The sequence below is a fragment of the Budorcas taxicolor genome, chromosome 6 (assembly GCF_023091745.1).
Source record: "Budorcas taxicolor isolate Tak-1 chromosome 6, Takin1.1, whole genome shotgun sequence".
Classification (NCBI taxonomy): domain Eukaryota; kingdom Metazoa; phylum Chordata; class Mammalia; order Artiodactyla; family Bovidae; genus Budorcas; species Budorcas taxicolor.
Window position 1 is genome coordinate 98,236,656 of NC_068915.1, and position 27,966 is coordinate 98,264,621.

General features: G+C 43.8%; 1 protein-coding gene across 1 annotated transcript in view; it reads left to right on the plus strand.

Moving 5' to 3' along the window:
* Positions 1-5,693: 5,693 nt before the first annotated feature.
* GPAT3 (glycerol-3-phosphate acyltransferase 3) overlaps positions 5,694-27,966 on the plus strand; it is a 64,604-nt gene continuing 42,331 nt past the window's right edge. The window contains exons 1-3 of the mRNA XM_052641732.1: positions 5,694-5,873; positions 6,028-6,315; positions 16,081-16,147. Coding sequence (XP_052497692.1) covers positions 6,175-6,315; positions 16,081-16,147 — 208 coding nt within the window. The 5' untranslated portion in view covers positions 5,694-5,873; positions 6,028-6,174. The remainder of the gene's footprint in view (positions 5,874-6,027; positions 6,316-16,080; positions 16,148-27,966) is intronic.

The following is a 27,966-nucleotide window of genomic DNA, read 5'->3' on the forward strand; positions in this document are numbered from 1 at the left end:
AAAGTGCTGCACTCAATATGCCAGCAAATTTGTAAAATTCAGCAGTGGCCACAGGGCTGGAAAAGGTCAGTTTTCATTCCAATTCCAAAGAAAGGCAATGCAAAAGAATGCTCAAACTACCGCACAATTGCACTCATCTCACACACTAGTAAAGTAATGCTCAAAGTTCTCCAAGCCAGGCTTCAGCAATACGTGAACCGTGAACTCCCTGATGTTCAACCTGGTTTTAGAAAAGGCAGAGGAACCAGAGATCAAATTGCCAACATCCGCTGGATCATGGAAAAAGCAAGAGAGTTCCAGAAAAATATCTATTTCTGCTTTATTGACTACGCCAAAGCCTTTGTGTGGATCACAATAAACTGTGGAAAATTCTGAAAGAGATAGGAATACCAGACCACCTGACCTGCCTCTTGAGAAACCTATATGCAGGTCAGGAAGCAACAGTTAGAACTGGACATGGAACAACAGACTGGTTCCAAATAGGAAAAGGAGTACGTCAAGGCTGTATATTGTCACCCTGCTTATTTAACTTCTATGCAGAGTACACCATGAGAAATGCTGGGCTGGAAGAAGCACAAGCTGGAATCAAGATTGCCGGGAGAAATATCAATAACCTCAGATATGCAGATGACACCACCCTTATGACAGCAAGTGAAGAGGAACTCAAAAGCCTCTTGATGAAAGTGAAAGTGGAGAGTGAAAAAGTTGGCTTAAAGCTCAACATTCAGAAAACTAAGATCATGGCATCTGGTCCCATCACTTCATGGGAAATAGATGGAGAAACAGTGGAAACAGTGTCAGACTTTATTTTTTGGGCTCCAAAATCACTGCAGATGGTGACTTCAGCCATGAAATTAAAAGATGCTTACTCCTTGGAAGGAAAGTTATGACTAACCTAGATAGCATATTCAAAAGCAGAGACATTCCTTTACCAACAAAGGTCCGTCTAGTCAAGGCTATGGTTTTTCCAGTGGTCATGTATGGATGTGAGAGTTGGACTATAAAGAAAGCTGAGTGCAGAAGAATTAATGCTTTTGAACTGTGGTGTTGGAGAAGACTCTTGAGAGTCCCTTGGACTGCAAGGAGATCAGCCCTGGGTGTTCTTTGGAAGGACGGATGTTGAAGCTGAAACTCCAGTACTTTGGCCCCCTCATGCGAAGAGTTGACTCATTGGAAAAGACTCCGATGCTGAGAGGGATTGGGGGCAGGAGGAGAAGGGGACGACAGAGGATGAGATTGCGGATGGCATCACCAACTCGATGGACATGAGTTTGGGTGAACTCTGAGAGTTGGTGATGGACAGGGAGGCCTGGCATGCTGCGATTCATGGGGTCGCAAAGAGTCGGACATGACTAAGCAACTGAAGGGAATAAGTATTTAAAAATGTAGTGTTAGTTTCAGGTACAGAGAAAAGTGGTTCAGTTATACATATATTTGTGTATATATACTCTTTTTCAGATTCTTTTCCATTATAGGTTATTACAAGATGTTGAATATAGTTTGTTGTGGTATACAGTAGGTCCTTGTTGTTTATATGTTTTATGTGTAGTAGTGTTTGTCTGTTAATCCCAAACTCCTAATTCATCCCTCCTCCCACCTTTCCCCTTTCGTAACTGTATGTTTGTTTTCCCCCATGACCTTTTGCCATCAGTTAAACATAAAAATCTCTCGTCTTTGTCCACACTCTAAGGGCTTGCTGCGCAAAGTGTGTCTGTACACCAACAATAATATCAGCATCACCTGGGAGCTCCTAGAAATGCAGAATCTCAGGCCCCAACCCAGCCCTAGGAAGAATCTTCACTCTCAGGAGCCCCAGGGATTCCTACCCACTTAAAAGTTTGAGGCGCTCTGGACTGGATGCTAACCCTTTTCTTCATTCTCCTATACAACTTCACTTGGCCTCAGGTGTTGACAAGGAGTCATGCATGGACTTCACAGTTTCATCAAAAAGTTTAATATCTTAGGACTTGGAAGGGAGCTTAGAAATTACATAAGGGAACCGTGGGATTTATCACTCAAACCAGGACATTTTTTGAGAGTGAAAGGAAGTGTTATTAAAAATATATGGCAGAACAGGTAAAGACAGAATTGTCCTGAACAACCTCATTATTGAGTATTTACTATCAGCTAAAGTTTAAATGGATTACTCAAATCCCAATAACAACCTGCCCAGAGAGGTGTTATTAACCCTGGTTTATAGATATGGTAGGAGTAGTGGGTTGAACTGTAGCCTCCCAGAAGATATGCCCAAATTCTAACCTGTGAACATGAACTCATTTGGAAAAAAAGTTCTTTGCAGATTAAATATGATCAAGTAAGAATCTCAAGATGAAATTGTTCTGGGGACTTTCCTGGTGGTCCAGTGGCTGAGCTCTGAGCTCTCAATGCAGTAGGCCTAGGTTCAGTAACTGATCAGGGAACTAGATCTCATATGCTGCAAGTAAAGGTCCCACGTGCTGCAACTGAAGATCCCACGTGCTGCAATTGAAGATGGAAAATCCAGGGTGCTGCAACTAAGACCCAGAGTAGTCAAACAAATAAATAAATAATGAAATATTTTTTAAAAGGAAATCATCCTGCATTAGAGTGAGCCTTAAATCCGGGGTGATGGGTGTCTTTATAAGAGAAGAAAAGGCCATTTGAAGACTGAGGCAGCAGGTATGCTGCCACAAGCCAAGGAACACTGAGAAGTACCCACGAAGCTGGAAGATGCGAGAACGATTTGCCCCTGGAGCCTTTGGAGGGAGCTTGGCTCTGCAGACACATTGATTTCAGACTTCTGGCCTCTAGACCTGAGAGAATAAATTTATGTTTAGTCACTAGGGGGCTTCCTTGGTGGCTAAGTCAGTTAAGAATCTGCCTGCAATGCAGGAGACCTAGGTTCAATCCCTAGGTTGGTAAGATCCCCTGAAAAAGGAAATGGCAACCCACTCCAGTATTCTTGCCTGGAGAACCCCATGGACGGAGGAACTTGGTGGGCTACAGTCCATGCGGTGGCAAGAGCTGGACATGACTTAGCGACTAAACCACCACCAAAGTCACTATGTTTGTGGTAATTTGTTATGGCAGCCCTAAGACAGTGAAGGGAGTCTTAAGTGTAGCACGGGAGGGAGTATCCTTCCTAGGTTTAAATGATAGAGCCTTAGGGTGTGCAAGGAAAGGAGTGAAGTGAGAAGGCTGAGAAAGCATGGAGACCCCTTGCTATGTCTTGTCTCCCCTCTCCCTCCCCCATCACTGCAAAAGTGAGCCTATCTTGGTTCCTGTGTTTCAGGCAAGAAAAAGATGATCTTTCATATCTCTCATTGAAGCCCCCTTCAATGTCTACATAGAGCTTTGTTGTTACTAAATGATTTCACACTCATCATCACATTTGACCCTAAAAAGAATCCATTTTACTGATGAGAAAACTGAAGCACAGAAGACTAAATGAATTGTTCAAATTTGTGTGCTGGAGTCGAAACCCTTCAAATTCTACTTTATTGCTGAGGCAGGAGATAGATGAGCCCCAGGCTTTGGATAGAAACTCTGTAATAGCAGAAATTCTATAAAAACAGAACGATGGAGGAAGCTGGGTCTTGTCCAGATAAAACATGGAAGACCGCATATTCCTTATTCTCCAAGTCGAAGAGACCTCCCAGATCACACATCCGCAGAAAGGCTCCTTGGTGGCCAAAAAGGGAGGGGGCGTCACCTCATAGTAAGTGATAATCAACTACACAGGAGCCTCTTCACTAGACTCCATTTTTGCTAAGAAATGAGCCTGCACACATGGTTGCAGGACCAGGCAAATCAAAATGATTGGCCAGAGGAAACAGGGAAGAAATGCCCCATAAAAGTAATTAAAACTGCCAGGAGGGTGCAACTCAGTGACTCTCTGAGCCCGCTTGTGTGTTCATCCACATTATTCTTTTCCTCCTAACAAAGGCTTTACTTGTTTCACCACTTGCCTTCTTTAATGGGAATTATTTTCTGCAAAGCTGAGAAGCCAGGGTGTTGTCACTGAGGACGGCATCCATCTCTGGCAGGGAACCGAAGCCCCTTCTCAAGCTGCTGCAGGCAGAGGTCTCTCGAGATCATAGCCATTTTACCACTTTGTTGTGGGACAATACTTCTTCCGTGGGAAAAAAAAAAAGCCCCCCAAAACAAAAGAAGCAAACCCAGCTCATGAAATTTGGTCATGAGCAACAGAAATCGTTGGAGATTGTGGGTGCTCAGCTTTTGGGTCTCAATGGGTAGAAAAAGTCCATCCTTAAACAAAGCTGCCTGCACTGGGACTTGTTGGGTAAACTTCGGTATAATCGCTCAGAGTTCCTTAGTCATCTTCCTTTGAGGAAATAAAAGGAGCGCTTAAGAGTTTTGCTTGAATGTATAGTGTTGAGTCAAAATAATCTATGAGGATTTGGATTAAATATGTGTTTGTTTCCAGCAGGGACTTCGTAAGGATTTCGGCAATTGTTTTTCTTGTTTTCATAAAATGGCAGACCAAACAGAGGTTTAATGTTGAGAAGCCAAGCGCGTGAAACTTCTTTATTCATAACTTGAATTTTAGGACCCAGTTACATTTCTTTGCTCCTTCTTAGTGGTGGTGCGGTGCGGGGCGGGGGGTGGGGGGGGCGGGGTGGGGGGGTGGGAGGTTAAGGGGTTGTGATACCCACCAGAAGAAAGGTGCAAAGGCCGAATATTTACATTCTTCGCTGGGGGATTCTCCTTCCTTCCACTCCTAGGTTCCGCTACACCTTAGGCCCCGGCAGCCTCCTTGGCAGTATTTTCGATCAACCCTCTGAATTCAGTTTTTCTTGCCCTCCCCGTTTTTACAGCTTGAAATAACACCCAAGAGAGACTGCTGTGAGATTTTTGGTCTCATTCAGTGACGACCTGGAAATCCCGGGGAGCCTGATTTTCTCATCTACTACACAGTCTCAACATCCCTTCTCCGGCTTATTCTTAAAAACTGATCAGGTTTCTAAAAGGCTTGAACCGCAGTGAAGTCAATACCCCTCCACGGTTGTTCGAAGGAGGGCCAGCCAGACGGCGGTGCGGGGACTGAATTCCCTGGCAGCGCGCGTCAGCGGGGTGAAGCCAGCGCGGGCCCGGCGTTCTTCTGCGGTTTCCGTGCCTTGAGTCGGGGGTGAAAGGAGAGGGGAACTGTGGTCGGAATTTTGCCCCAGGATGGGAGCCACCCTGGGCGGAAGGATTTCTGTGCCAGGGCCGCGGCTGGTGAGCGAGGTGAGCGGTCGGTGAAAAGCTTTCCCCTCCGGAGATGGGCTAGGTCTCTCCCCAGCGGCTCAGCAGTAGAGGGAGGTGATGGGGGGCGGGGGGAGAAGGAGGTGTGGGAGACCTGGAAGCTGAGGAACCGAGGCGTTCCCCCGCCCCCCGCCTTGAAAGCCCGGCCGAGAGGTCGTTTTATACCCAAATAGGACCTTCTCAAGCGTCCCGGACCCATCGGTAGTCCATTCTGGGCTTGAGAAAAGGCTAACGTTTTGCAGATGAAAATTCTGCTCCCAAAGGGTCCTCCGCCGAGAGTGCTGGGAGGCGGGGCGCGGCGAAGGCGGGAGGCCGCTCCCGGAGGCTGCGGCGCTTTCCGCGTGGATCCCGCCTGGAGGCTCCCCGTTGGGTGGCGGAGGAGGTGGGGCCGGGGCAGGACGCAGAAATAGGGACTCCCGGCGTCCGCGCGCAGCCCGCCGGCGGTGCAGTCCTCGGCCGGGCGCCAGGTCCGCGGCGGTGCGGTGCGGTGCGGTGCGCCTCGGGATCCTCGTCCCGGAGGGCCTCCGTGAGTCACCGCTGGAGTTGTCGCAATCGCCACCCAGCGGAAATCGGACCCGGGGTGGAGCCGGTTCCCCGCCGCGCTCGCGTGTCTCCGCGCTCGCTCCCAGGTCTGCGCTCCAGGCGACGGCTTCGGCGGGGGGCCTGGGCCTCTGGCTCAGAGAGAGTTAATCGGCCGCGGCGAGGAGGAGCCCGAAGAGGAAGGAAGGAAATTGCTGTCCTTCTGAAAGTTTTTTTTTTTTTTCCTTCTTTTTACCCTCGCAGAGGTGAGTGCCGGGAGGCGGCGGCGTTGAGTCCTGGGAGCCCGGCTCCGCGCTGCTGCTCCCGGAGTTGCCTTCGGACTACCTGGAGACAGGGACGGCCATCGCACTCGGACCTCCTCCGGGGACCCCCGTCAGGGTGCGCCGAGCCATGGATGGCGCGGAGCTGGCCGGGCAGATCCTTTACGCCTGGCTGACTCTGGTGTTCGGCCTCATACTCCTGCCTTCGGCCTTTGGGGTGTCTTTGGGCATCTCTGAGATCTACATGAAGATCCTGGTGAAAACTTTAGAGGTGAGTCCGTGGAGCGATGCTGCGCTTCCTCCTCGGAGGGCTTTGGCGGGGGCGGGGCGGGGAACCCGGGGCGATGGGGAACAAGGTTAGAGCTGAGAGCCGAGGAGACGCCAGGAGACCAGGAGGAAGGTCAGTGGTCTGGAAGGAGGTGCGTTTTAGTTTATCCTCGGCCGTATCCCGGCTTCTCCTGCAGAGTTGGAGGGATCCTGAGACCACTGGACCACCTTGTTGCTGTGGTTGGAGGTAGAAAGACCCTCACTCCCTGTTATTATGATGATGATTTTTACTCGTCTCAATGACAACGCTTCCCTAGTAACTCAGACGGTTAAAGCGTCTGCCTGCAATGAGAAGACCTGGGTTCGATCCCTGGGTCGGGAAGATCCCCTGGACAAGGAAATGGCAACCCACCCCAGTGTTCTTGCCTGGTGAATTCCATGGACTGTAGCTTACCAGGCTGCAGGCTACAGTCCATGGGATCGCGAAGAGTCGGACACGACTGAGCGACTTCACTTCACTTCACTTCAATAACAACGCGACCGCCTTTTTTTTTATCACCGGTATTTCTTTATGTTCTTTAAGCGAGGCAGCCGCCACCTCATTCTCCTTAGTTTGTACAACCTCAGGTTTCAGAGGTCCTTCTGTGGACTAAGGTTTCCCGTCTAGAAAGGCATCAAGTTTATGCCCCAGATAAGAATGGATGGTAGAAAGAAATCTGATTATATTTTAGGAGTCATGGAAATTTAACCAATAGCACTTGACATGTCACTGAAAATCAATGTTTTTTTTGACTTCAGCTCTCCCTACCCTCCTGTTTTCCAAATTTTGCAAAGAAAGGTGTTAGATGGGAGTGGCCCTGATGAAACAACTGTAACTGGCCGTTCATACAGGGTTTTATTAAGTCATGGAGGGTTCCCTGTGGGCTCTCATCAGATGTAGGGAGAGCAAATGTTATCCCCCCCTTTACAGGTAAGGACACTGAAACTCTGAGAAGTTCAGTGGTTTGCTTGAATCTAGCAGTGGAGACTGTAGTCTAACTGAAGTGAGGGCCTGTAGCCTAAACGTTAATAGTGCAAACTGGGTACAGATTTGCTTTGACTTGGTACCAAAATCCCAGCTCTGCTTCTCAACAGGGAACTCACCTACTTCTTATGCTTCATGTTCCTTATCTATAAGATAGTAGTAACGATAAGAACTACTTCCATAGGGTTGTTAAGTGAGTTGAGTGAGTTAAAATATGTCAAGCACTTCAGATTGGTATCTGGACATGTTAGGTGCTGTGTAATGTTTGCTGCTATTAAAAGAATAATATTATTGGGACTTGCCTGGTGGTCCAGTGGTTAAGACTACATGCTTCCACTGCAAGAGACACGGGTTCTATCCCTGAGGATCTTACATGCCTGTTTCTCTAGCTGCTACAGAAGGAAGCTTCTAATGTGCCTACATGCCTGCTCAGTGGTGTCCAACTCTTTGTGACTCCATGGACTGTAGCTTGTCCGTGTGGTTTCCCAGGCAAGAATACTGAGTGGCTTGCCATTTCCTCTTCCAGGGGATCTTCCTGACCCAGGGATCAAACCTGAGTCTTCCGTGTCTCCTGCATTGATAGGTGGATTCTTTACAGTACCTTCTTACATGGGTTCTCATTTTTCTGCCCTTGATTCTCTGTCTGCCCACGGCTTGGCTTTATTTGCTCTTCTCCCTCAGCCAGGAGAGTGGCTTTCAGATACACATTTCTAATCTTTTATCTCCTACCTGGAGATTACCTGTTGATCATCCACCAGCTGCTGCTGCTGCTAAGTCGCTTCAGTTGTGTCCGACTCTGTGCGACCCCATAGACGGCAGCCCAGCAGGCTCCGCCGTACCTCGGATTCTCCAGGCGAGAACACTGGAGTGGGTTGCCATTTCCTTCTCCAATGCATGAAAGTGAAAAGTGAAAGTCAAGTCACTCAGTCGTGTCGGACTCTTAGTGACCCCATGGACTGCAGCCCACCAGGCTCCTGGGTCCATGGGATTTTCCAGGCAAGAGTACTGGAGTGGGGCGCCATTGCCTTCTCCCCAAGCACCAACTAATCTCCTGCAAATCTCTTCTACCTACTCATCTGTTTTATCGCACATTTTTGTTGCACTTTATGGTTGATTTTCTGTCTAGTCTTTAAGTTATATTTGACTATTCGTCAGTCCTCATGTTTTAAAAGTTCTGTTGTTTCTACTTGGGAGATATTTCAGTCTCAAATCTTCCTTGTTGACGTCACACTTTGGACATGGTCACAAATGAATTTCTAGAGATGTGAATTTCCTAGCTGCCTCTTGCCTTAGATCATCTCCCTGTAGCAGATGACTATTTTCAGCTGGTGTTCACTCTTAGAACTCTGAAATGACCGAACTGCTCTCCCACATAGTAATATCTTTTGGAACCGACACTCCAAGTGAGAATAGAGTAAGTCGCACACTCCCAGGTGCTGACTCCTGAATGCTTGCGTAAGTCAGGTACAGCTAGAGAGACGTCAAGGAGCCTGGCCTGCCCTTCCCTGTAGCGTGCGTGGGTGCTTGCATGCTCAGTAGTATCTGACTCTTTGTGACCTCATAGACTGTAGCCTGCCAGACTCCTCTGTCCATGTGGTTTTTCAAGCAAGAATACTGGAGTGGATTGCTATTTCCTCCTCCAGGTGATCTTCCCAACCCAGGGACTGAACACAATTCTTGGATTCTTTATACCACTGAGTCACCGGGGAAGCCCTCTAGTTGCTGTTAGCTTGGCAAAGAACTTCTACACTTTGAAGAGATACCTCCAGTCCCGGATCTGACCTTCAGTGTGGCAGGGCCTCAAGTTTTAATTTTTGTCCATCTAGATTTGAAGAGATTTCAGAGATGTACTCCTTGTTAGTGGAACTCAGGAATGCCAGTTTTCTTTTCCTGTATTTGCGTTGGGTCTTTCTTGCAGCTGCTGGGTCTTTGTTGCAGTAGGTGGGCTGTTCTTCAGTTGCAGCATGTGAGTGAGTGAAGTCGCTCAGTTGTGTCTGACTCTTTGCGACCCCATGGACTGTAGCCTACCTACCAGGCTCCTCCCTCCATGGGATTCTCCAGGCAAGAGTACTGGAGTGGGTTGCCATTTCCTTCTCCAGGGGATCTTCCCTACCCAGGGATCAAACCCTGGTCTCCCACATTCCAGGCAGATGCTTTAACCTTTGAGCCACCAGGGAAAGTTTCTCTTATTGTGGAGTATGGGTCCTACTGTGTGCCCGTTCAGTAGTTGCAGTGCACAGGTTTAGAATTAATTTAATTCTAAATTAATTGAGAACTAGTTGAGTTCTCAATTAACTAATAGAGGGCCCTGGGCCATCAGGGAAGCCCAGGACTGGATCTGGTGTTTGAAAGACATTTGTTAGGCGGAGGTTGGTATAGTGGATTGTTTTTCTGCCAACTATGGGAATAATTCCCTTAAAGATTGTGCTGATTGTTTAATATTAAAACGTTTTTATATTTGGACAAATACCCTACTCTTTGTTAAAGTCCATTCAAGGTCCAGACCTTCTGTTGCTCATTATTCCTTAGTATATTCTCAACTGACTCTGGGGTTTCTTTCTTTTACTTTCCAGTCCCAAGAATATGTGGCTTCCCAGGTGGCCCTGTGGTAAAAGAATCTGTCTGCCAATGCAGGAGACTTGAGAAGCTTGGGTTCGATTCCTCGGTTAGGAAGGTCCCCTGGAGTAGAAAATGGCAACCCACTCCAGTATTCTTGCCTGGAAAATTCCATGGAGAGAGGAGCCTGGCTGGCTATATATGTAGTACTTGGGGTCCCAAAGAGTTGAACATAGAGACTGAGTGCACACACAGCCCCAAGAATATTGTTTGGACTCTTTAAAAAAAATATTAATTTAATTTAATTAATTAAAAAAATTTAATTGGCTGCGAGGGGTCTTAGCTGTGGCATGTGAGCTCTTTGGTTTTCGTTGCAGCATGTGGGATTTTTTATTAATAGTTTCGGCATGCGAACTCTTAGTTGCTGCGTGTGGGATGTAGTTCCCTAACCAGGGATTGAACCTGGGCCCCCTGCATTGGGAGCTTGGAGTCTCAGCCACTGGACCACCAGGGAAATCCCTCTTTGGACTCTTTAATTAGAATTGAGTATTTCTCAGGTTTCCTTGATTACAGTTTACATACCATTTTAAAAGGTTGTTTAGTTTTATACATTGTGTGTTTACTTTGATAAGTTTTCTTGACAATGGGTAGCTTTTTTGTGACCATAAACTCAAATTCTGGAAGTTGCAGTGTTAGGGGGTAATCTTCAGAAGAGCTGACTATGAAAACAACTAGTTGTCAAATAACTCAGCCAGCTGAGGACTCTTCTTAGCTTTCCAGTTCAGGTAATAATTATTTATTAAGTACCTGCTGAATGCTGCCTTCTGCATTGCTGAATATCTTTATGTGTATTCATAAGTCCTTGATATGGCAAACTACTTGAAAAACAGGGCTTGAATTCTTATCATAGAGTAAGTGAGTGATTCTCTAAACCAGTGATTTTCTTCACTTCTGTTTGTTTTCTTTGTAGTTTTTATTTTTATTTATTTATATATTTGGCTTTGCCAGGGCTAAGTCATGGCATGCAAACTCCCAGGCCCCCTCTATTGGGAGCGCAGAGTCAGCCATTGGACCACCAGAGAAGTCCCTCTAAACCAGTGATTTTCTAGGGGTATATAGTAATGTTTAGGAAGTAGATGTGTCAATATTATGACTTTATATTGGAGAAAGTTGTTTTAGGAGTACAAACTATGAAAAGTAAAACTTCTGACTGAGGGAATGCATAGTCCATCTGTCTGGTAGGGTGTATTAATATATATTTAGATCTCTGGAAGAGAATATGAGTTTTTTATGTTTATCAAACAGGAGCATGGATTAAAGGTTGAATTATGCTGTTTTCAACCAGGAAGGGTTAATGATGCTTGTTATTAATTGGCCTAAGGACTGTTATTTGTTGGCCTGAAGTTTACAATTAGAGGGAAATAAAGAATGGAAAGAGACTATAGGATTAATGGAGAAAAAGATACAGGGGAGTGATACATAAATTGCTGAATCTAACCAGATATTGCAAGCAATCAGTTCAGTTCAGTTGCTCAGTCGTGTCCGACTCTTTGCGACCCCATGAATCGCAGCACACCAGGCCTCTCTGTCCATCACCATCTCCTGGAGTTCACCCAGACCCACATCCATCGAGTCCGTAATGCCATCCAGCAAGCAATAGATAGATAAAAATAAATGTTAATGGACTTAATTTTCCCCTCAACTTTTGAAGAATAAGTTGGACACATGAACAGCTGCCTCCAAATTTCTGGCGTTGTAACCTTGGGCAGGTCATTGAAACATCTCCACCTTAGTTTCTTCCTGTGTATTTAGGAATATAGCTCACAGAGTTATTGTGCAGATTGAATGAGGAGAAGTGAATGAAAGCCCTTAATATACACTAGGTGCTCAAATCTTAGTGGAGTTTGGATTGGAACACTCATTGGTTGTGTGTGTGTGTGTTTGCTCTTATGTAGCCAAGAATTAATCTACCTTCAGATCTGATGGGTCAGCACACATATTCAGAGCAGACTACTCCTGCCTTGTATTTTAGTTACTATTCTTTCCCTTACCATCTCCTCCATTCACTGGTTATTTTTCTGGTCAATAATTTTCAGACGGTTAACATTTCTGTTGTTATAACACTCAGGTATTACCCCTGGTGTTGGAAATACAGTAAATCTTCTAGAAGGCCATGACTGTTAATGACAGAGTGCGCTTAGTCGCTCAGTTGTGTCTGACTCTTTGTGACCCACGGACTGTAGCTCGCCAGGCTCCTCTGTCCATAGGATTTTCCAAGCAAGAATAGTGGAGTGGGTTGCCATGCCCTCCTCCAGGGGATCTTTCCCACCCAGGGATCCAGTCGCGGCTCCTGTGTCTCTTGCATTGCAGGCGGATTCTTTACCCGCTGAGCCATTAAGTGATAATAAAAGAAAACTACCAAAGCAATGTGCTTCTTACTTAACTTCATTCCACAGCACCTCTCTGGGATAGGGTGTGTTATTCCCACTGATAAACTGAGGAGAGAAGGTTCAGAGAGGTGAGTTGACTGGACAGTGGCATACAGCTGTCAGTGGTAGAATCAGCATTTAACTTGAATCTAGAGCCTGAGTTCTTACTCTGCCAAGAGACCGTTTTATTTTGCTACAGTTGATGGCCAGCCATTGAGTAGGCCTAACCTTTTGAAAGTAAAGCCGCTCAGTCGGGTCCAACTCTTTGCAATCTCATGGACTGTAGCCTACCAGGTTTCTCCATCCATGGGATTTTCCAGGCAGGAGTACTGGAGTTGCTATTTGCTTCTCCAGGGGATCTTCCCAACCCAGGGATCGAACCCAGGTCTCTTGCATTGCAGGCAGACACTTAACCCTCTGAGCTACAATTTTGTTCATTTTTTCCTTTTTCCTTTCCCTCTCCTTAGTTAATTATTACGTGCCTTTTTAGCATGGAAACTGGAAGTTGAATTGCCTAGCTGATAGTGTCACGTTTTTGCAAATTTTGGCCCAAGCTTGAAACATTAGGCTTACCCATTTCTTTACTATGAATTGTGGACAGCTACTTATTTTCTTTCAAGAGGATTTTGAAATTAAGTGAAATGACAACCTGACTGAAAGTTGTCAGGACTTCCCTGGTGGTCCAGTGCATAAGACTGCTTGCTCCCAATGCAGGGGGCTAGGTTTGACCCCTGGTCAGAGGACTAGATTCCATGTGCCACAACTAAGACCAGACACCGCTAAATAAATAAAGTCTTTAAAAGCAAAAGCAAAAAACTGTGCTCGTCTTGAACACAGTAAGTGTGTTTTGGAAGACAGACTTTGGAGCTAGCATTTTAGGAGAGGGGCTTTGTTCTAAATCTTGGGTGATGACAGACATGGAGTTCTTTGGAGCACGTCATGCTACTGGAGCAGAGTACCCATATTAGTTTGTTGCCGTAGCAGAATCCCATAAACTCGGTAGCTTAAACCATGGAAATTTATTCCCTCATGGTTCTGGAAGCTAGAAGTCCAAGATCAAGGTGTCAGCAGGTTTGATTTCTTCTGAGGCCTCTCTCCTGGGCTTGTAGATGGTGCCGTCTTATAGGTAGTGACCTGGATGGTCTGTCTTGTGTATACGTGTCCCTAGTTCTCCCTGTTTGTATAAGGATACCAGTCATACTGGATTAGGGCTTCACCCTAAGGGCTTCTTTTTAACTTAGTCACCTCTTTAAAGACTCAGTTTTCAAATACAGCCACATTTTGAGGTACTGGGGGTTAGGTACAAATTCATTTAACACATGAATTTGTACAGTTCAGCTCATAACAGTCATGCGATACCGGTATTTTCCATCCTGTCAGCATGAACTGATTGTCCTAGTCTAAGGTAATTCCCACTTATATAATACTCAAAAGCACATGCCCACATTAAAAAAAAAAAGAGCTCCAAGATAAGGATGAATGTTTATTTACAAAATTTTATCTTAATCATATCTTTAGTCTACTTAACAACCAATGATAGGTACTAAGACTGTAAAGTGAAAAACCTTTCCCCAGTGGCTCAGCAGGAAAGAATCTTCCTGTAGTGCAGGAGACACGTTGGAGACATGGGTTCGATCTCCGGGTTGGAAAGAACCCTGAAGGAGGGCATGGCAACCTACTCTAGGATTCTTGCCTGGGAAGTCCCATGGGCAGAGGAGCTTGACAGGCTACAGTCTATGAGGTCACAAAGCACTGGACCTCGTGTGTGGTCACAAAGCGCACACACACACACACACACACACACACACACACACGGAAATAAACCTTCACCTCTACTGAGACAAGATGGGAGCATAAAAGTCCAGAATTTGAGAATTCTTGCCTGAGATCAGCAAGGGGGAGAAAAGGACGAAACCAAATTAAGACTCCGAGCCTGTTATCATTTGCAACTTGCCGCTTGAAGCTGGGAAGATTAGGCATCTATTTATAGGCTGTTTTCTAGGCACAAATGGCATGTTCCTGCTTTGCTGTTTGGGATGTGGTGCAAGGGTCCTGATACAGTCAGGTTATGCCCTACTTCTTGACCTTTATGTATATGTTTTAGGTTATTTATTCTCTAACACTTATTTTCTTATTTATTTTAAGAAAAAAAAAAAAACAACCCTTTTATCCTTCTGCTTAATCCCTTCAAGCCCTGCAATAACTGAAGTGTGTTTTTTCATTTGTTTGTATTTTGCAAGGGTGCTGGGTCTTTGTTGAGGTGCGCAGGATTCTCTTGTTTCCTGTGGACTCAGCAGTTGGAGTGCTTGAGCTCTCTAGTTATGGCATGCAGGCATAGTTACCCTGCAGCATGTGGGATCTTAGTTCCCCAACCAGGGGTTGAACTCCGAGTCTCCTGCACTGGAAGGTGAACTCTTAACCATTGGACGACCAGGAAAGTCCCAATAACTGAGGTTTTTGCCTTGACATGCTTAACAAATCCTGTCTTTTTGCCCCTTCAAAGGTGCTGAACTCTTAATTATAATTATTACAGTGACCTTCACTTCTTGTTTTGCTCTTCTCCTCCCTCCCCGAGTCAGTTTAGGCACTGTTAGCTTCTAGAATTGTAATTATCTAGATGATATTTTAATTGATCCTTTCTCAACTGAAGATGGTAGCCATTGGGTTTTCTGGAATGCTGTCAAAAGAGTTCACTTGCTGCTCTTGAACTGTGATGTTAATGGTAGATGATTTGGGAAATATATAAAAAAAGTATAAAAAAGAAAAGAGCAAATCACACCTTGCTATATTTCTGGGAGTTAATTTTTTCTGTTCTTAAATTCTCTCAAAACTGGTTCCTCTTAATCATAATATTTTCTTTATCTTAGTAGGTAACTGACCTCATGGGCAGATTTTTTTTTTTAAACTTTTGTTTCTTTGTTGTTTTTAAAATTTTTTATTGGTGTATATATAGTTGCTTTACAATGTTGTGTTAGCTTCATATGTATAGCATAGTGAATCAGTTATATATATATATATTTTTTTTCACATTTTTAGATTCTTTTCCCAAAATAGGCCATTTACAGAGTATTGAGTAGAGTTCCCTGCGCTATACAGCAGGTCCTTGTTAGTTATTTATTTTATGTATAGCAGTGTGTATATGTCTTCACCAGTCTCCTCAGTGACTTCATGGATTCCTTTCCAGCTTTCCAAGTCTCGCAATAGTCCTGCTGCAAGCTTCTGTCTGATATAGGCAGTTAGGCATCTTGGAGAATGTCTCATCCTTAAATGCCTAATTTGTTATGAAAATAATACTCTTTGTGTCCTGTGTTTATGTCTTTACATGTATTAATCTCATTTAATCCTCATGGCAACCTTATGGGATAGGAACTATTATCCTCATTTAACAGATGAGGAAATTGAGGCTGAGAGGAATTAAGTAATTTTACACCCAGACAGAGCTGATGCTATAGTCTGTACTCTTGTCCTTCATACTTCCTGACCTTTTCAAGGAGTAATTTATTGGATACCAGGTGTGTGTGAGAGTTTTAATAAGGTAAACATGATCTTTTCCTCATTTTTATTTGGGAATTATTGGTAACTAATATGAGTATACCTGGGACTTGGAATGCTATTATATCAGAGATTCAGTGGGGTATCTCTTCAATTCAGATAGCATGAGGGCTTAATGATTAATTTCATGTTATTTAAGCATGGTTTAACTATGTTGTGTCCTGTCTGTGGCACATTTTGCATTCATAACTTCTTGTGTTTTCAACAGTGGGCCACATTACGAATTGAAACAGGAGTTGCAAAGCAATCAGTCCTTAAAAACTCAGCTTCTGTCGGTAAGTCTCCCTTTTCATTATGATGGTTAAAATATCCAGATTGGGTAGATATGTTTCTACACAACTTGAATTTGAAATATACCCAGAATAGTGCATTTTCTGGGCCTTGGATTGTTCATAATTCTGTCCTTTATGCAAAATAGTAGCGTTCTGAGTTCTGGATGACTTTTCACTGTAGTCATACCATGCTGGTTCATCTGTGTGTTCTTACAGGGTATTTCTAAAGGTATGCATTTAAAAGTGGTTGCCCATGGTATTTAAATGGTCTTAAGAAAAAAAAGAGGGGGGCTAATTGGACTACCTGGGGTTAAGTTAAACCTATGTTTGAGATTTCATTAGCACTTTATTCTAACTTTGGTTCTCAAAGTATGTTCCTTAAAACATTATTTCCTGCTAAAAACCAATTAGTAATTCATGAAAAAAAAAACCTCCCTTGTGATATAAGCTTGGGAGTCACCACATGCTACTAATAATGTCTAGTAATAAAGGCTCAGAAAATTCCATAGTAAAGACACACTCCCTTAGTTTTTGTTAGAAGTGAGTTCCTGAATCAACCGAGCTGACCAGTCCTTGCTTCTTTTTGTGTGTTTTTCCTTTGTCCCAAAAACCCCTTTCATGTGAGTTAAGAATTTTAAGAATTTTTTAAGACATGGGGTTCATAGGGGAGTAGAATTCTGTGGAAGCAATGGCAATGAAATTATGAAGAAATAAACCCTTGATTTAATTAAAAGAATTAGGCTGTATGTGTTTTCCAAAAATAATGTATAGAAACAATATTGTGCCCATCTGATTTAGGGTTCAACATGGTCAAAATGTCAAACACTTCACTAGATGGAATGGAATTTGTCTTCAATTCCATGGAATTTATCTCCTGAAGGCTTGTCTAAGGAATTGTAGATGGAATTACACTAGATGGCAGCTTGTCTAAGGAATTGTAGAAATTATAGTGCATTTTGGAAATAAAGAATTTGAAGGAACATATCTGTGCATTTTTGTATAATTAGATTGCTGTGTTCTAATGATTGAAGCAACTAGTGAGCTTTGTGTTGTCTATGTAAACACCAAAGGATTAGCACCGATAACATTTTTACCAAGATTGGGTATTTCCGGCTATACTTGATCCTCTTTTTATTGCCGGATACCCTCTCTGATAGCGACTAAACGGCACGATACGACCTACTAACTTTTTTTTCTGGGTTCTCTTTAAATGTGTGTCCTGTGATTTAAGGAAAGAAGAAACTTTATTGCTAATATTTTGTTGCACTTGGTGAGACTTTGGGCTGTTGTTGACCTTAGATTAAATTCTCTGGGACCCTATAGATTGGGGTGGTGGCGGCCCATATCTTGGGCCATGAATTTAAAAGAGCACAAAGTGTTTCAATTTGGTAGTTAAGAAGATTAAAGTCACTAGGTAAGGGTGTTTGCAGCATTGTTTTAGTTTTGTAAAAATTATTTGTTTTTGGCCTTATTGTAGCACTTAGGCCTGTCTAGTTGAGGCACACAGGCTTAGTTGTCCCAAGGCGTGTGAGGTCTTAGTTCCCGGGCCAGGGTGTCAAACCCGAGTCCCCTGCGTTGGAAGGCAGATTTTCAACCCCTGGGCCGCCAGGGAACTCCCTGTTTTAGTTTTTTCAGCCTAACGGGAATGAATATTTCCACTTGGATTTATTTATTTTTGTCATGCTCTTTTCTTTTCTGACTTTGATCTTTGCCTTTTCCTGGGTACCTCCAGGAGACAGTGGGAGTGAGCAGGAGGGGAAAATACACATCGCAATGGTTGAGAGTTATCTTTTGACTCTTTTGATGTCATCAAACACTTTCGATGTCTACAAAATTTATCCTGTTTCCTTCAGAGTGGCTGCTCTTCCTTTTCAGCTTGTGCAGTTAGGAATTGACTATTGCAGAGACCAAGCATTTGTTGCCAGTGAGGTTGACAGTGGATCCATAGGTGATTAAGACACGGTTCCTGTGGGGAGACGGGCATCCGACAGCCCACTGCAAGAAATGCTAAAATAGCTGCATAAGCAGAGGATGACCTGAGATCTCATGTAGGCTCTGCCATGTGCTGCTTTCATCTCTGTTAATCCCACAACTGTGCTTGGTACGCCCCTCTCCTCCTGACTTATGTCCTGCTTGGGTCGCCTGGTGGCAGGGTGTGTCCCCTGTGGATACATTCTGGTGCTTGGAGTCAGCTGGGAGGTAGTGTCACAGTCCTTAGACAGAGGCAGAGGGTGATGAAACCTTGAGCACTTGTGTGTCTGGCTGGTGCAATCTCCTGCCTTTGGAGCATCCTGTCTCTGTCCCACAGCCAACTAGAGCACAAGTCAGGGTTGAGCCGGGCAGAGTTTAGGCAAGGGTCACTGGCAGGCCACAGCCCTGGGGTGCGGGTATGATTTTGAGATGTCCGAATGATGTGGTGCTGATGAAAGGTTTGGGGAACCGAGAGGAAGAGATGAGCTAAACAGGGATGAGAGTTATATTTATTTTCTGCATCCCAAAATTCTCTCTGCCGCTCTTACTTGGTGAAACGCATTTTTGGAAACACTTTTCAAGTCTCCCTCTCCATTTAAACCCCTCTTGTACTGTATTGGGTTGGCCACAAAACTTCTTTCGGGTTTTCTGTACCGGCTTATGGAAAAACACAAATGAACTTTTTGGCCACCCCAATATTTTTTCTGTGCCTTTATTGAATAAGCTGATTGAAAGCTGAACTTTGGGAAGTGTTATCTTTGTGCTTAAATACTTCATTGCCGTCCTTGACTGTACTCTACTACGACTTTTATTAAAACACTGTCTTAACTCATTGAGCTTTAAATATAATCATGAAGAGGCCCTTTAAGAAGCTCTATCATTGTACATTCCTCTTCTAGGTTAGGGTTAGTGTTAAAACAGTGGTGAATGTAAATTTTCTCCTCCCTTCAAGTAACTATGTTATAAAGGAAGCATTCATCTTAAGCGGAGAGTACAGAGTTGCCCTCTAACCTAGTTTTTCTGCCCTGAGAGCCGATGTGCTGGAAGGTAAAATAAGAAAAGAGTCTTGGTTTCTTTGCATCAGCTGTGCTGTAGCCATAGGACACATGCATCTCCTTGGAACCCTGGAACGTGATTTTCAACAACTTATTTTACTCTGTTGTAAATAGTGGCAGGGACCTTTGGACTATAAGAAGCCACTCGCCTCTTTCTTTGGGTATCTGATTTCCAGGATTTAGACTGTCAGAAACTGTGATTGTCACTGAAATGAATGTCATTAATTATGTCATTTTCGTGACTCAAGATAAATTCCACTGTAATTGCCTTGTGGTGCTAGGATACCGTGATGATTAGCAACTGAATGTTGACAGGCAGGAATTAAGGGCCTGCAGTTGCCCTTACCTGGGGAGAGTCACAAACAGTACATGTAGAGGCTGTGGCTCACACCTGCTGGTGTTCCCTCGTATGTGTTGCTGGCCTTGTTCTCTGGTGCGCGTGTTGCTGGCCTGACTCAGCATTATCGTCAGTGGGGAAACACACTTGCCTCCTCCGGCCCTCCACCTTGCTCTGTTCCAGCAAGGATTTGGGGTCACGTGGCTTACCGTTAATTAAGCCCCTGGGCTAAATTTTTCTTCTCTCCGACATCTCTTGCCCCTCAGCACCCCAACTCCACCTCTCCCTTCTCCCAAACATACACAAAGGACAAAATAATGTGGTGAAGCTTCTGATGGACCTGTTCAAGGAGAATTCAGCCTGACTAATGTCTCCCACTAATTTCATTCACAGTTGGAATTCTTTTGTGAGAACTGACTAACCATATTGATACCAGTACAACACTATTATTATTAGTAGTTGTTGTTGCTATTTTATTGCTCAGTTGTGTCCAACTCTATGTGACCCCGTGGACTGTAACCCACCAGGCTCCTCTATCCATAGGATTTCCCAGGCAAGAATACTGGAGTGGGTTGCCATTTCGTTCTCAAGGGGATCTTCCTGACCCAGGGATTGAACCCGGGATCTCCTGCCTGGCAGGTGGATTCTTTACCACTGAGCCACCTGGGAAGCCCTGTAATTCCATTTATATAAATCAACCAGGAGAGATGAATCCACAGACACAGAATACAGTCAGGGGGTAGGGTGGGGGGTAAGGAGTGACTGCTTCACGGGTTCAAGTCTCCCTTGGTGGGAATGAAAATGTTCTGGAACCAGATAGAGGGGCAGCTGCACACTGTGAATGAGTTAAATATCACTGAACTAGACACTTGAAAATAGTGAATTTGGTGTTAGATAAATTTCACCTCAATTTTTTTTTTCTTCTTGCCATACCACAAGGCACGTGGGATTCTTTACTGCTGAGCTATAATGACAACTTAGTTTAGCGACACTTTGGAGGACAATTTGGCAAATGGCAACCCACTCCAGTGTTCTTGCCTGGAGAATCCCAGGGATGGGGGAGCCTGGTGGGCTGCCGTCTGTGGGGTCGCACAGAGTTGGACATGACTGAAGCAACTTAGTAGCAGCAGCAAAGTTGAAGACCTACTTATTACCCATTAACTCCTCGATTCCTGTGATAGCGAAACTATCCAAACTCAGCATGTATGTGTTAGGAGGCATATTATGAGTGCATAGAAACGTGGAAATGTGGAGGTGACCCACTTACTCCTGAGGAGGGAAGATTATGTAAGCTGCTTTATTTATACTGTATGGCAATCAAAATGAATTAACTGGGTTTACATGAAGAAAACAAAATAGACAAATCTCAAACAACGTTGGGAGAAAATAAATGTACAGTATAATAATATTCATTTAAAATTGAATACCTTAAACAGATATAAGTTTAAGTACCTTAAACTATTTATTTATGTAGATGTATGTCGATTAGTAATAAAATACTTATGGAAATGATACATCAGCTAGAAGGAAGGTCAGATGGAGAGGTGGGCTTTAACTGTACCTATAATTTTTTCTTTAAAAAATAGCTGAAGCAGATAGGCCAGTGGGTTTCTTTTCTTTGTTGAACTCGTATGTTTTGGTTAAACTTGTATTTTAAACATAAATGTTAAGAAAACCAATCAAATAGGTTATTAATATCAACAGTCATTCAGCTAGAGTCTGTAGTCTGATGAATGGAACTAGTTTCATGTGAATAGAAAACAGAAACTTATCTCAGGGGTGTGACTGAAGGATTCAGGCTCCAAAATTCACCTCTAGTCAGTATGCCCTGTGCCTGGGATTTAAGCTTAAACCAGTGGAACAGAGGCGCTAGTAGCTGAGTTAGAGCTGAGTTTCACAACCTTAGTACTACTGACAGTTTGCTGGTGTTCAGTCGCTCAGTCGTGTCCGACTCGTCGTGACCCCATGGAGTACTGCCCACCAGGCTCCTCCGTCCATGGGATTCTCCAGGCAAGAGTACTGGAGTGGGTGGCCATTTCTTCCTCCAGGGGATCTTCCCGACCCAGGAATCGAACCAGGGTCTCCTGCATTGTGGGCAGATTCTTTACCAACAGAGCCATCAGGGAAGCCCCAGATGAAGGCTCTGCCCTCTCTGAAGCTGAATCGTTGCTTGTTACAGGGAGCGGTCCTGCATATGGTTCCGGGTCTCTGTGACAGTAACACATTGTTAATGTGACAACCCGGATATTGCCCACTGTCCCCCTGGGGGCAAAATCCTCCCTTTCTCCCCCACCCCGCCTTCCACTTCTCTTAGTGAATAATATGTTAACCTATTGGTACCCACTCTCATTGAAATAATTTATTTAGTTTTCTAACCAGTAGCCCCTCGAAGGAGCAGAACTTGATTTCTCCAGTTTGTGGCGACTGGTTTGGGGGGAGATGGAGCTCGAGGTAAGGCATGAAAACCACAGGGTTAGTGGGGTCACTGGATGGTGGGAGAGGAGGCGGCAGGTTCTTCAAGGAGAGGGAGAGACGAGTGGAGGGAATCTTCCTTCAAAGTTCACCTCGTCTTCCGATGAAAATAGACTTCCTCTTTTAGAGGAATCTTTACTCACTTACCTCTGAACACAGATGACTATGCATGTAATTCTGGCCAACAGTGAGTAAGCAGGATGGAGTGGTTCTGGCAGGAAAGAGAAGACGTCAGAGCAGACTAATGGTCTTAACTGCGCGGTGAGGGATGGGTGGAAAAAGAGCAATTTGAGCCACAGAGAGGAAGGCTCCTAGCCTAAGAAACCAGTTTTTCCAGTATGTTTTAGCCCATAAAACATACTCTATTATTTTTCAAGATTGTTTTCCTTTTCATATAGCTGTAACAGAGTGGATGACTTGCCCTGTGCCCTGTCCCTATTTTCTGTGAAATTAGGGTTTTTTTTAATTTATTTTTAAAAAATTTATTTATTTTTTAAATGAAGGATAATTGCTTTACAGAATTTTCTTGTTTTCTGGCATACATCAGTAAGAATCAGCCATAAAAAAAAAAAAGTACCTAATCTAAGCAGATTTTAATCTAATGGCAACCCACTCCAGTGTCCTTGCCTGGGAAATCCCATGGACAGAGGAGCCTAGCAGGCTGCAGTCCATGGAATCACAGAGTTGGACTACGTTTTCCGGGTGGCTCAGTGGTAAAGAATCTGCCAATGCCGGAGACACAGGTTTGACACAAAGGATCTTCCCTGGGTTGGAATGATCCCCTGGTGGAGGAAGTGGCAACCCATTCCAGTATTCTTGCCTGGGAAATCCCACGGACAGAAGTACCTGGCAGGCTATAGTCCATCGGGTCAAAAAATAGTCAGAAACAACTTAGTGACTAAACAACAACAAATCATCAGCTGCTGGAAGTCTTGTTGATGATTTTGCTCTCTTCATGCCAATTCCCTCAGTTGTTTAGAAGAGGGTATCTGCATTTCAGAATTATGAGATTTGAAAAAGCTGGGTGTAAACGAAGACTCAAGGATTCTTTGAGAGGGAAAAGAATGTAGGATCAGATGATAAAACAGTCAACTCAAGAGCACGTCTCCTGTTTATTTAGAGTTCTCTTTACTTCTGGGAGCGGTGGACATCTCATTGGGGACTCATCAAATTTAAAATGTAGCTTATTATTTTAGAAGCGTTCCTAAAACCAGCCTCCCCACCCAAGCACCCCTTCTGGGCACCCTATACCACAGAGAAAACACTGATCAAAACGCCAAAGCTTTTCCATTCTGTTTCTGTCTTATAGATGAGAACCTATCAATAATAATGATAATCACCACTCTTTGTTAAACACTGACTCCATTGTGCAAACTTTATTTACATTGTTTATGTCAAGATAATGTCTTGTTAGGGCTTCCCATGTGGTTCAGTGGTAAAAAGAACCCACCTTGCAAGGCAGAAGACGTGGAATCGATCCCTGGGTCTGGAAGATCCTCTGGAGAAGGAAATGGCAACCCACTCTAGTATTCTGGCTCGGATAATCCCATGGACAGAAGAGCCTGGCGGGCTACAGTCCATGAGGTCTCAAAAGAGTCAGACACGACTTAGCAACTAAACAACATTTTCTTAATCCTCCTTTTATGGATGAGAAAACTATAGATGCAGAAGCTCAAGTAACTTGCTTCAGATCACGTCACTAGTCAAAGGCAGCCTGGAAAGGAATCTCAGTTTGTCTTTCCTACTCAGAACCCCTTGCCACCACTCCCTACCCTAATCCATGCCTTCCTTACCAGCCTGTCTGGTCAGCGTCTCTGATTCTCCCTTTGAAGGTTGAGGTGACTCTTGCACAAATGGAAACTCCTCTCCTGGGTGTTGGCTTTGTCACTTCCTAGGAAACTCATAACATTTCAATCTCAAGACATCAACAGAAATGTTAAAGAAATGACTCTTTTCAGACTATTCCACATTATGATTAAAGCTACTGTACATAAATGCCAAACCCTAAGACTGACATTTTAATTGAATTAATGGTCCATTTGATGATAAAGTTTTATGGACACTTTTGTGTTGTAGAATTTCTTGTTTAATCTGATTAGTTATGTCCACAGCAATGAATAATGTGTGTCAGTCAAAATATGAGTCGACAGTGTATTGAATGAGATGTTAAAATGTTAGTTGTTAAAATGAAACTATGCCTGTTGGTTTCTCTGCAGTGTCAATTGACAGCTGATTACAGTGTCCTTACTTCTACCCCATTGATGCCTTGAAATGGGTATAAATATATAATTCATTCCACGATTATATATATGGGGCTAAAATCCTCCCATTTTATAGTCAGTATTGGCTATTTTGTACGTTTCTGAACTACTGAGGGATATAATGATGGAAATGATGGTAGGTTTTCTCATTCACGTTTCTCAAGAGGCTGCAAGTACATTTCCAGTACTTCTGGCTTAATACTTTTAGTCTTGATAACCGAGACACTAATAGAAAATTACTCACAATGAAAATGGCAAATTACTCTATCATAGATATATGAACCATGTGGAAATCAGGAAAATAGAACATTTATTGCAGCAGAACTTTTGCTTCTATCTTAATCCCAAATAACAGAGTCAACAAATGCGTTCTGTTGGGTTGGCAGAAAGTTCATTTGGGTTTTTCCATACACTGTTACAGAAAAACCCAAATGAACTTTTTGGCCAGTCCAGGACCATGTTAATCTTCCTGTGACCCTGGAGACATCACTAAGTGATGATGTCTTTGTCACCACTCAGCCTTCTTTATGGTCCAACTCTCACATCTGTATATGACTACTTGAAAAACTATAGCTTTGACTATACGGACCTTTGTCGGCAAAATGATGTCTCTGCTCTTTAATACACTGTCTAGGCTTGTCATAGCTTTTCTTCCAGGGAGCAAGCATCTTCTAATTTCGTGGCTACGGTTACCGTCTGCAGTGATTTTGGAGCCCCAGAAAATAAAATCTGTCACTGTGTCCGCTTTTTTCCCGTCTGGGTAGTAGCTATTTTTTTTCTTCTCCTGGATGACCCGGTGGCACTGGATTGCATTCTGAACACTGCTGTTTTCTTCCTGTACTGTTCTATGTTTGGGTCCTGTATCTCCTCAGATAGAACTAACTTATGTGAATGGACCTGCAAACACGTGTTCATGTTTGAAAGTTCACAAGTTGAAGGTTATGTAGGGCACTTGCTGTACTTTGGAGACAGTGCAAATACATAGCAAATGACCCCTTTCTTCAAGTTCTAAGAGAAAAGATTGTTGAAGATGGTGATTTCAGATATCCCTTTGTAACCAGTGGTCTCTTGATTTAAGCAAAGTGGAAATTGATAATGAATTCCAGAGACCATCCCTTAAAAGGGAGAAAGAAAGGAGATTAAGATTGGATAGACAGTGCAGATGTTGGCTATGTGTGATTTATGGTGTGCACCTGCTTGGTAGACTATGTAAAGTACTCCAAGTCTTTGCAGAGGCTTGGTGTTGTTGATTTTTGCCCCCAAATTTGGTAAACTTTTTATTACGTTGGTATCTGTTAGTGTTTCATGCAGACTTGAATCCCCTTCCTTTCTCTTCCTGCTTCTGCCACAGCATTTGCACAGATTTACTTGAAAAAATGAATCTCCCCATTTTCAGTGACTCCCATGTTCCCGCATTGAGTTTTCTTGCCAGTCAGTGGCAACCCACATGGCCCTTTGCAACAGTTATTGAGTGTGTGACGCCAGCAGGCATTGTGAAATCCCAGTGCAGCAGTTCTCAGCTTAGCCTCTGATGACCCTCTCAACGAGCCTGTGCCCAAGATCCCTAATTAGTAGGGAAGCTTGTGTCTCAGAGTACCTGTGCAAGAGAAAAACAGACATTTTGTAATCAACAAACAGAACTGACATCTTTTTTTTTTTTTAAGGCAGGACATTGCTTTGCCATTTCACCCTCATCTTTTTTTTTTTTAAATTATTTATTTATGGTTGTGCTGGGTCTTTGTTGCTGTGCGTCAGCTTTCTCTAGTTGTGGTGATGACGGGGGCTACTCTGTAGTTGCAGTACATGAGCTTCTGATTGCGGTGGCTTCTTCTGTTGTGGAGCACGGGCTCTAGGCACATCAGCTTCAGTAGTTGCGACTCATGGGCTCTAGAACGCAGGCTTATTAGTTATGGCACGTGGGCTTAGTTGCACCGCGTGGGCTTAGTTGCAGCATGTGGGATATTCCCGGATCAGGGATCGAACTTGTGTCCCCTGCATTGGCAGGAGGATTCTTAACCACCAGGGAAGTCCCCATCATCTTCACAGGGCAATCCATCCATTGTATCTTTTAGTATAAGCCTGATTTAGTTGTAGGAAAAGCCTGATTTAAATGCTGAAGTTGAAATTCTAATACTTTGGACACCTGATGCGAAGAATTGACTCATTGGAAAAGACTCTGATGCTGGGAAAGATTGAAGGCAGGAAGAGAAGGGGATGACAGAGGATGAGACAGTTGGATGGCATCACTGACTCGATTGACATGAGTTTGAGCAGGCTCCAGGAGTTGGTGAAGGACAGGGAAGCCTGGCATGCTGCAGTCCATGGGGTCGCAAAGAGTCAGACATGACTGAGTGACTGAACTGAACTACTAAACTGATTTAGATTTAGAAACTTATAAGTGATATTTTGTAAGTTTGATGAAACATAATCTTTCCCCGCCTTGTCTTTGCAGATAATCAGTTAAAACAACTCCTGTACCATATAATGAGTGCGGCTGGTGGTTTATGGGCTCAAGGAAAATGAAAAGGGGAAAATGGAGTTCTGCTGTTGTGACGAATTTTGAGTGATTGTGGGAAAAAAGAGTATCAGGTGGAAGAAACTGTAAGCAAAGGCAGAAGTGTAGGAGAGTCTAAGAGGTATTAGGGGCCTAAGAACTAGGGACCTAGCCTGGCTGGAGCTAGGATGAGGGAAGATGAGTTGGAGGTGGAAAGAATCGAGATTGGATGTTTCATTTCTGAAAGATCTTGAATGCCAGGCCAGGAGATTATTTAATTAAATTCAGGACAAATCTGGTAGCTTTGTGGAAGTGAGGCTAGACAGGAAGAGGGTGGGGGAAGTGGAGAAAGGATGGTGGTAGATGGAAAGCCATTCTGGCAGGTAAAGGAGCTTTGAACCAGAGCCATGAGGCTGGGTAGAGGTGGAGGGCAGCCATATATTATAAAATGTGAGCATTGGGGAAGAAGTCAGGACTAGAGTTACACGTTTGGGAGTTATTTGCAGAGGGTGGAAGTTGAAATGGTGGACTGAGTGAACTCACTTAGTGAAAGACATTTTATTGAGGCTAGAGAAAAAAGAAAAAATGGAAAAGGAGCAGGAAGAGATAAATGAACCAAATGAGGATTCACCAGGGAAGAGAATAGGAGCAGAGAGAGTGGAAATTCAGAGGAGAGGGAGTTCTGACTTTTTATTTTCTCTCTGTATTTCTGTGCCCACTGATACTTTTTTCCCCCTTAGTTTTAATTAATTAATTTATCTGACTGACTGCAAGGAGTCTTAGTTGCAGCCCGCTCATCTTCGATCTTTGTTGCAGCCTGGAAGACGTTTAGTTGAGGCATGTGGGATCTAGTTCCTTGACCAGGGATCCAACCAGGGCCCCTGCACTGGGAGGGCTGTCTTAGCCGCTAGACCACTAGGGAAGTCCTGAAACCCTTTAGTCCTAATTTGCATTTCTTTTATAGAGAGTGTGATTTGGTACTTGTTTCATGTTTTTAAGGGCCATTTGTATTTGTTTTTCTGGGAACCATCTACTCCCATCTCTGGTCATTTTTCTTTTTTGGGGGCCACTTTTCTATTTCTCTTGATTTCTGTCTCACCTTGACATGTAGGATCTTCTCATGCATTCAAGTGGTTAGCTTTTGTCTCTGCGGAGATAAAAGTACTGCTTTCAGTTGCAGTTCGTGTTTTGTCCTTTGCTTATCATGTATCTTACTTTACAAATATTTTTCA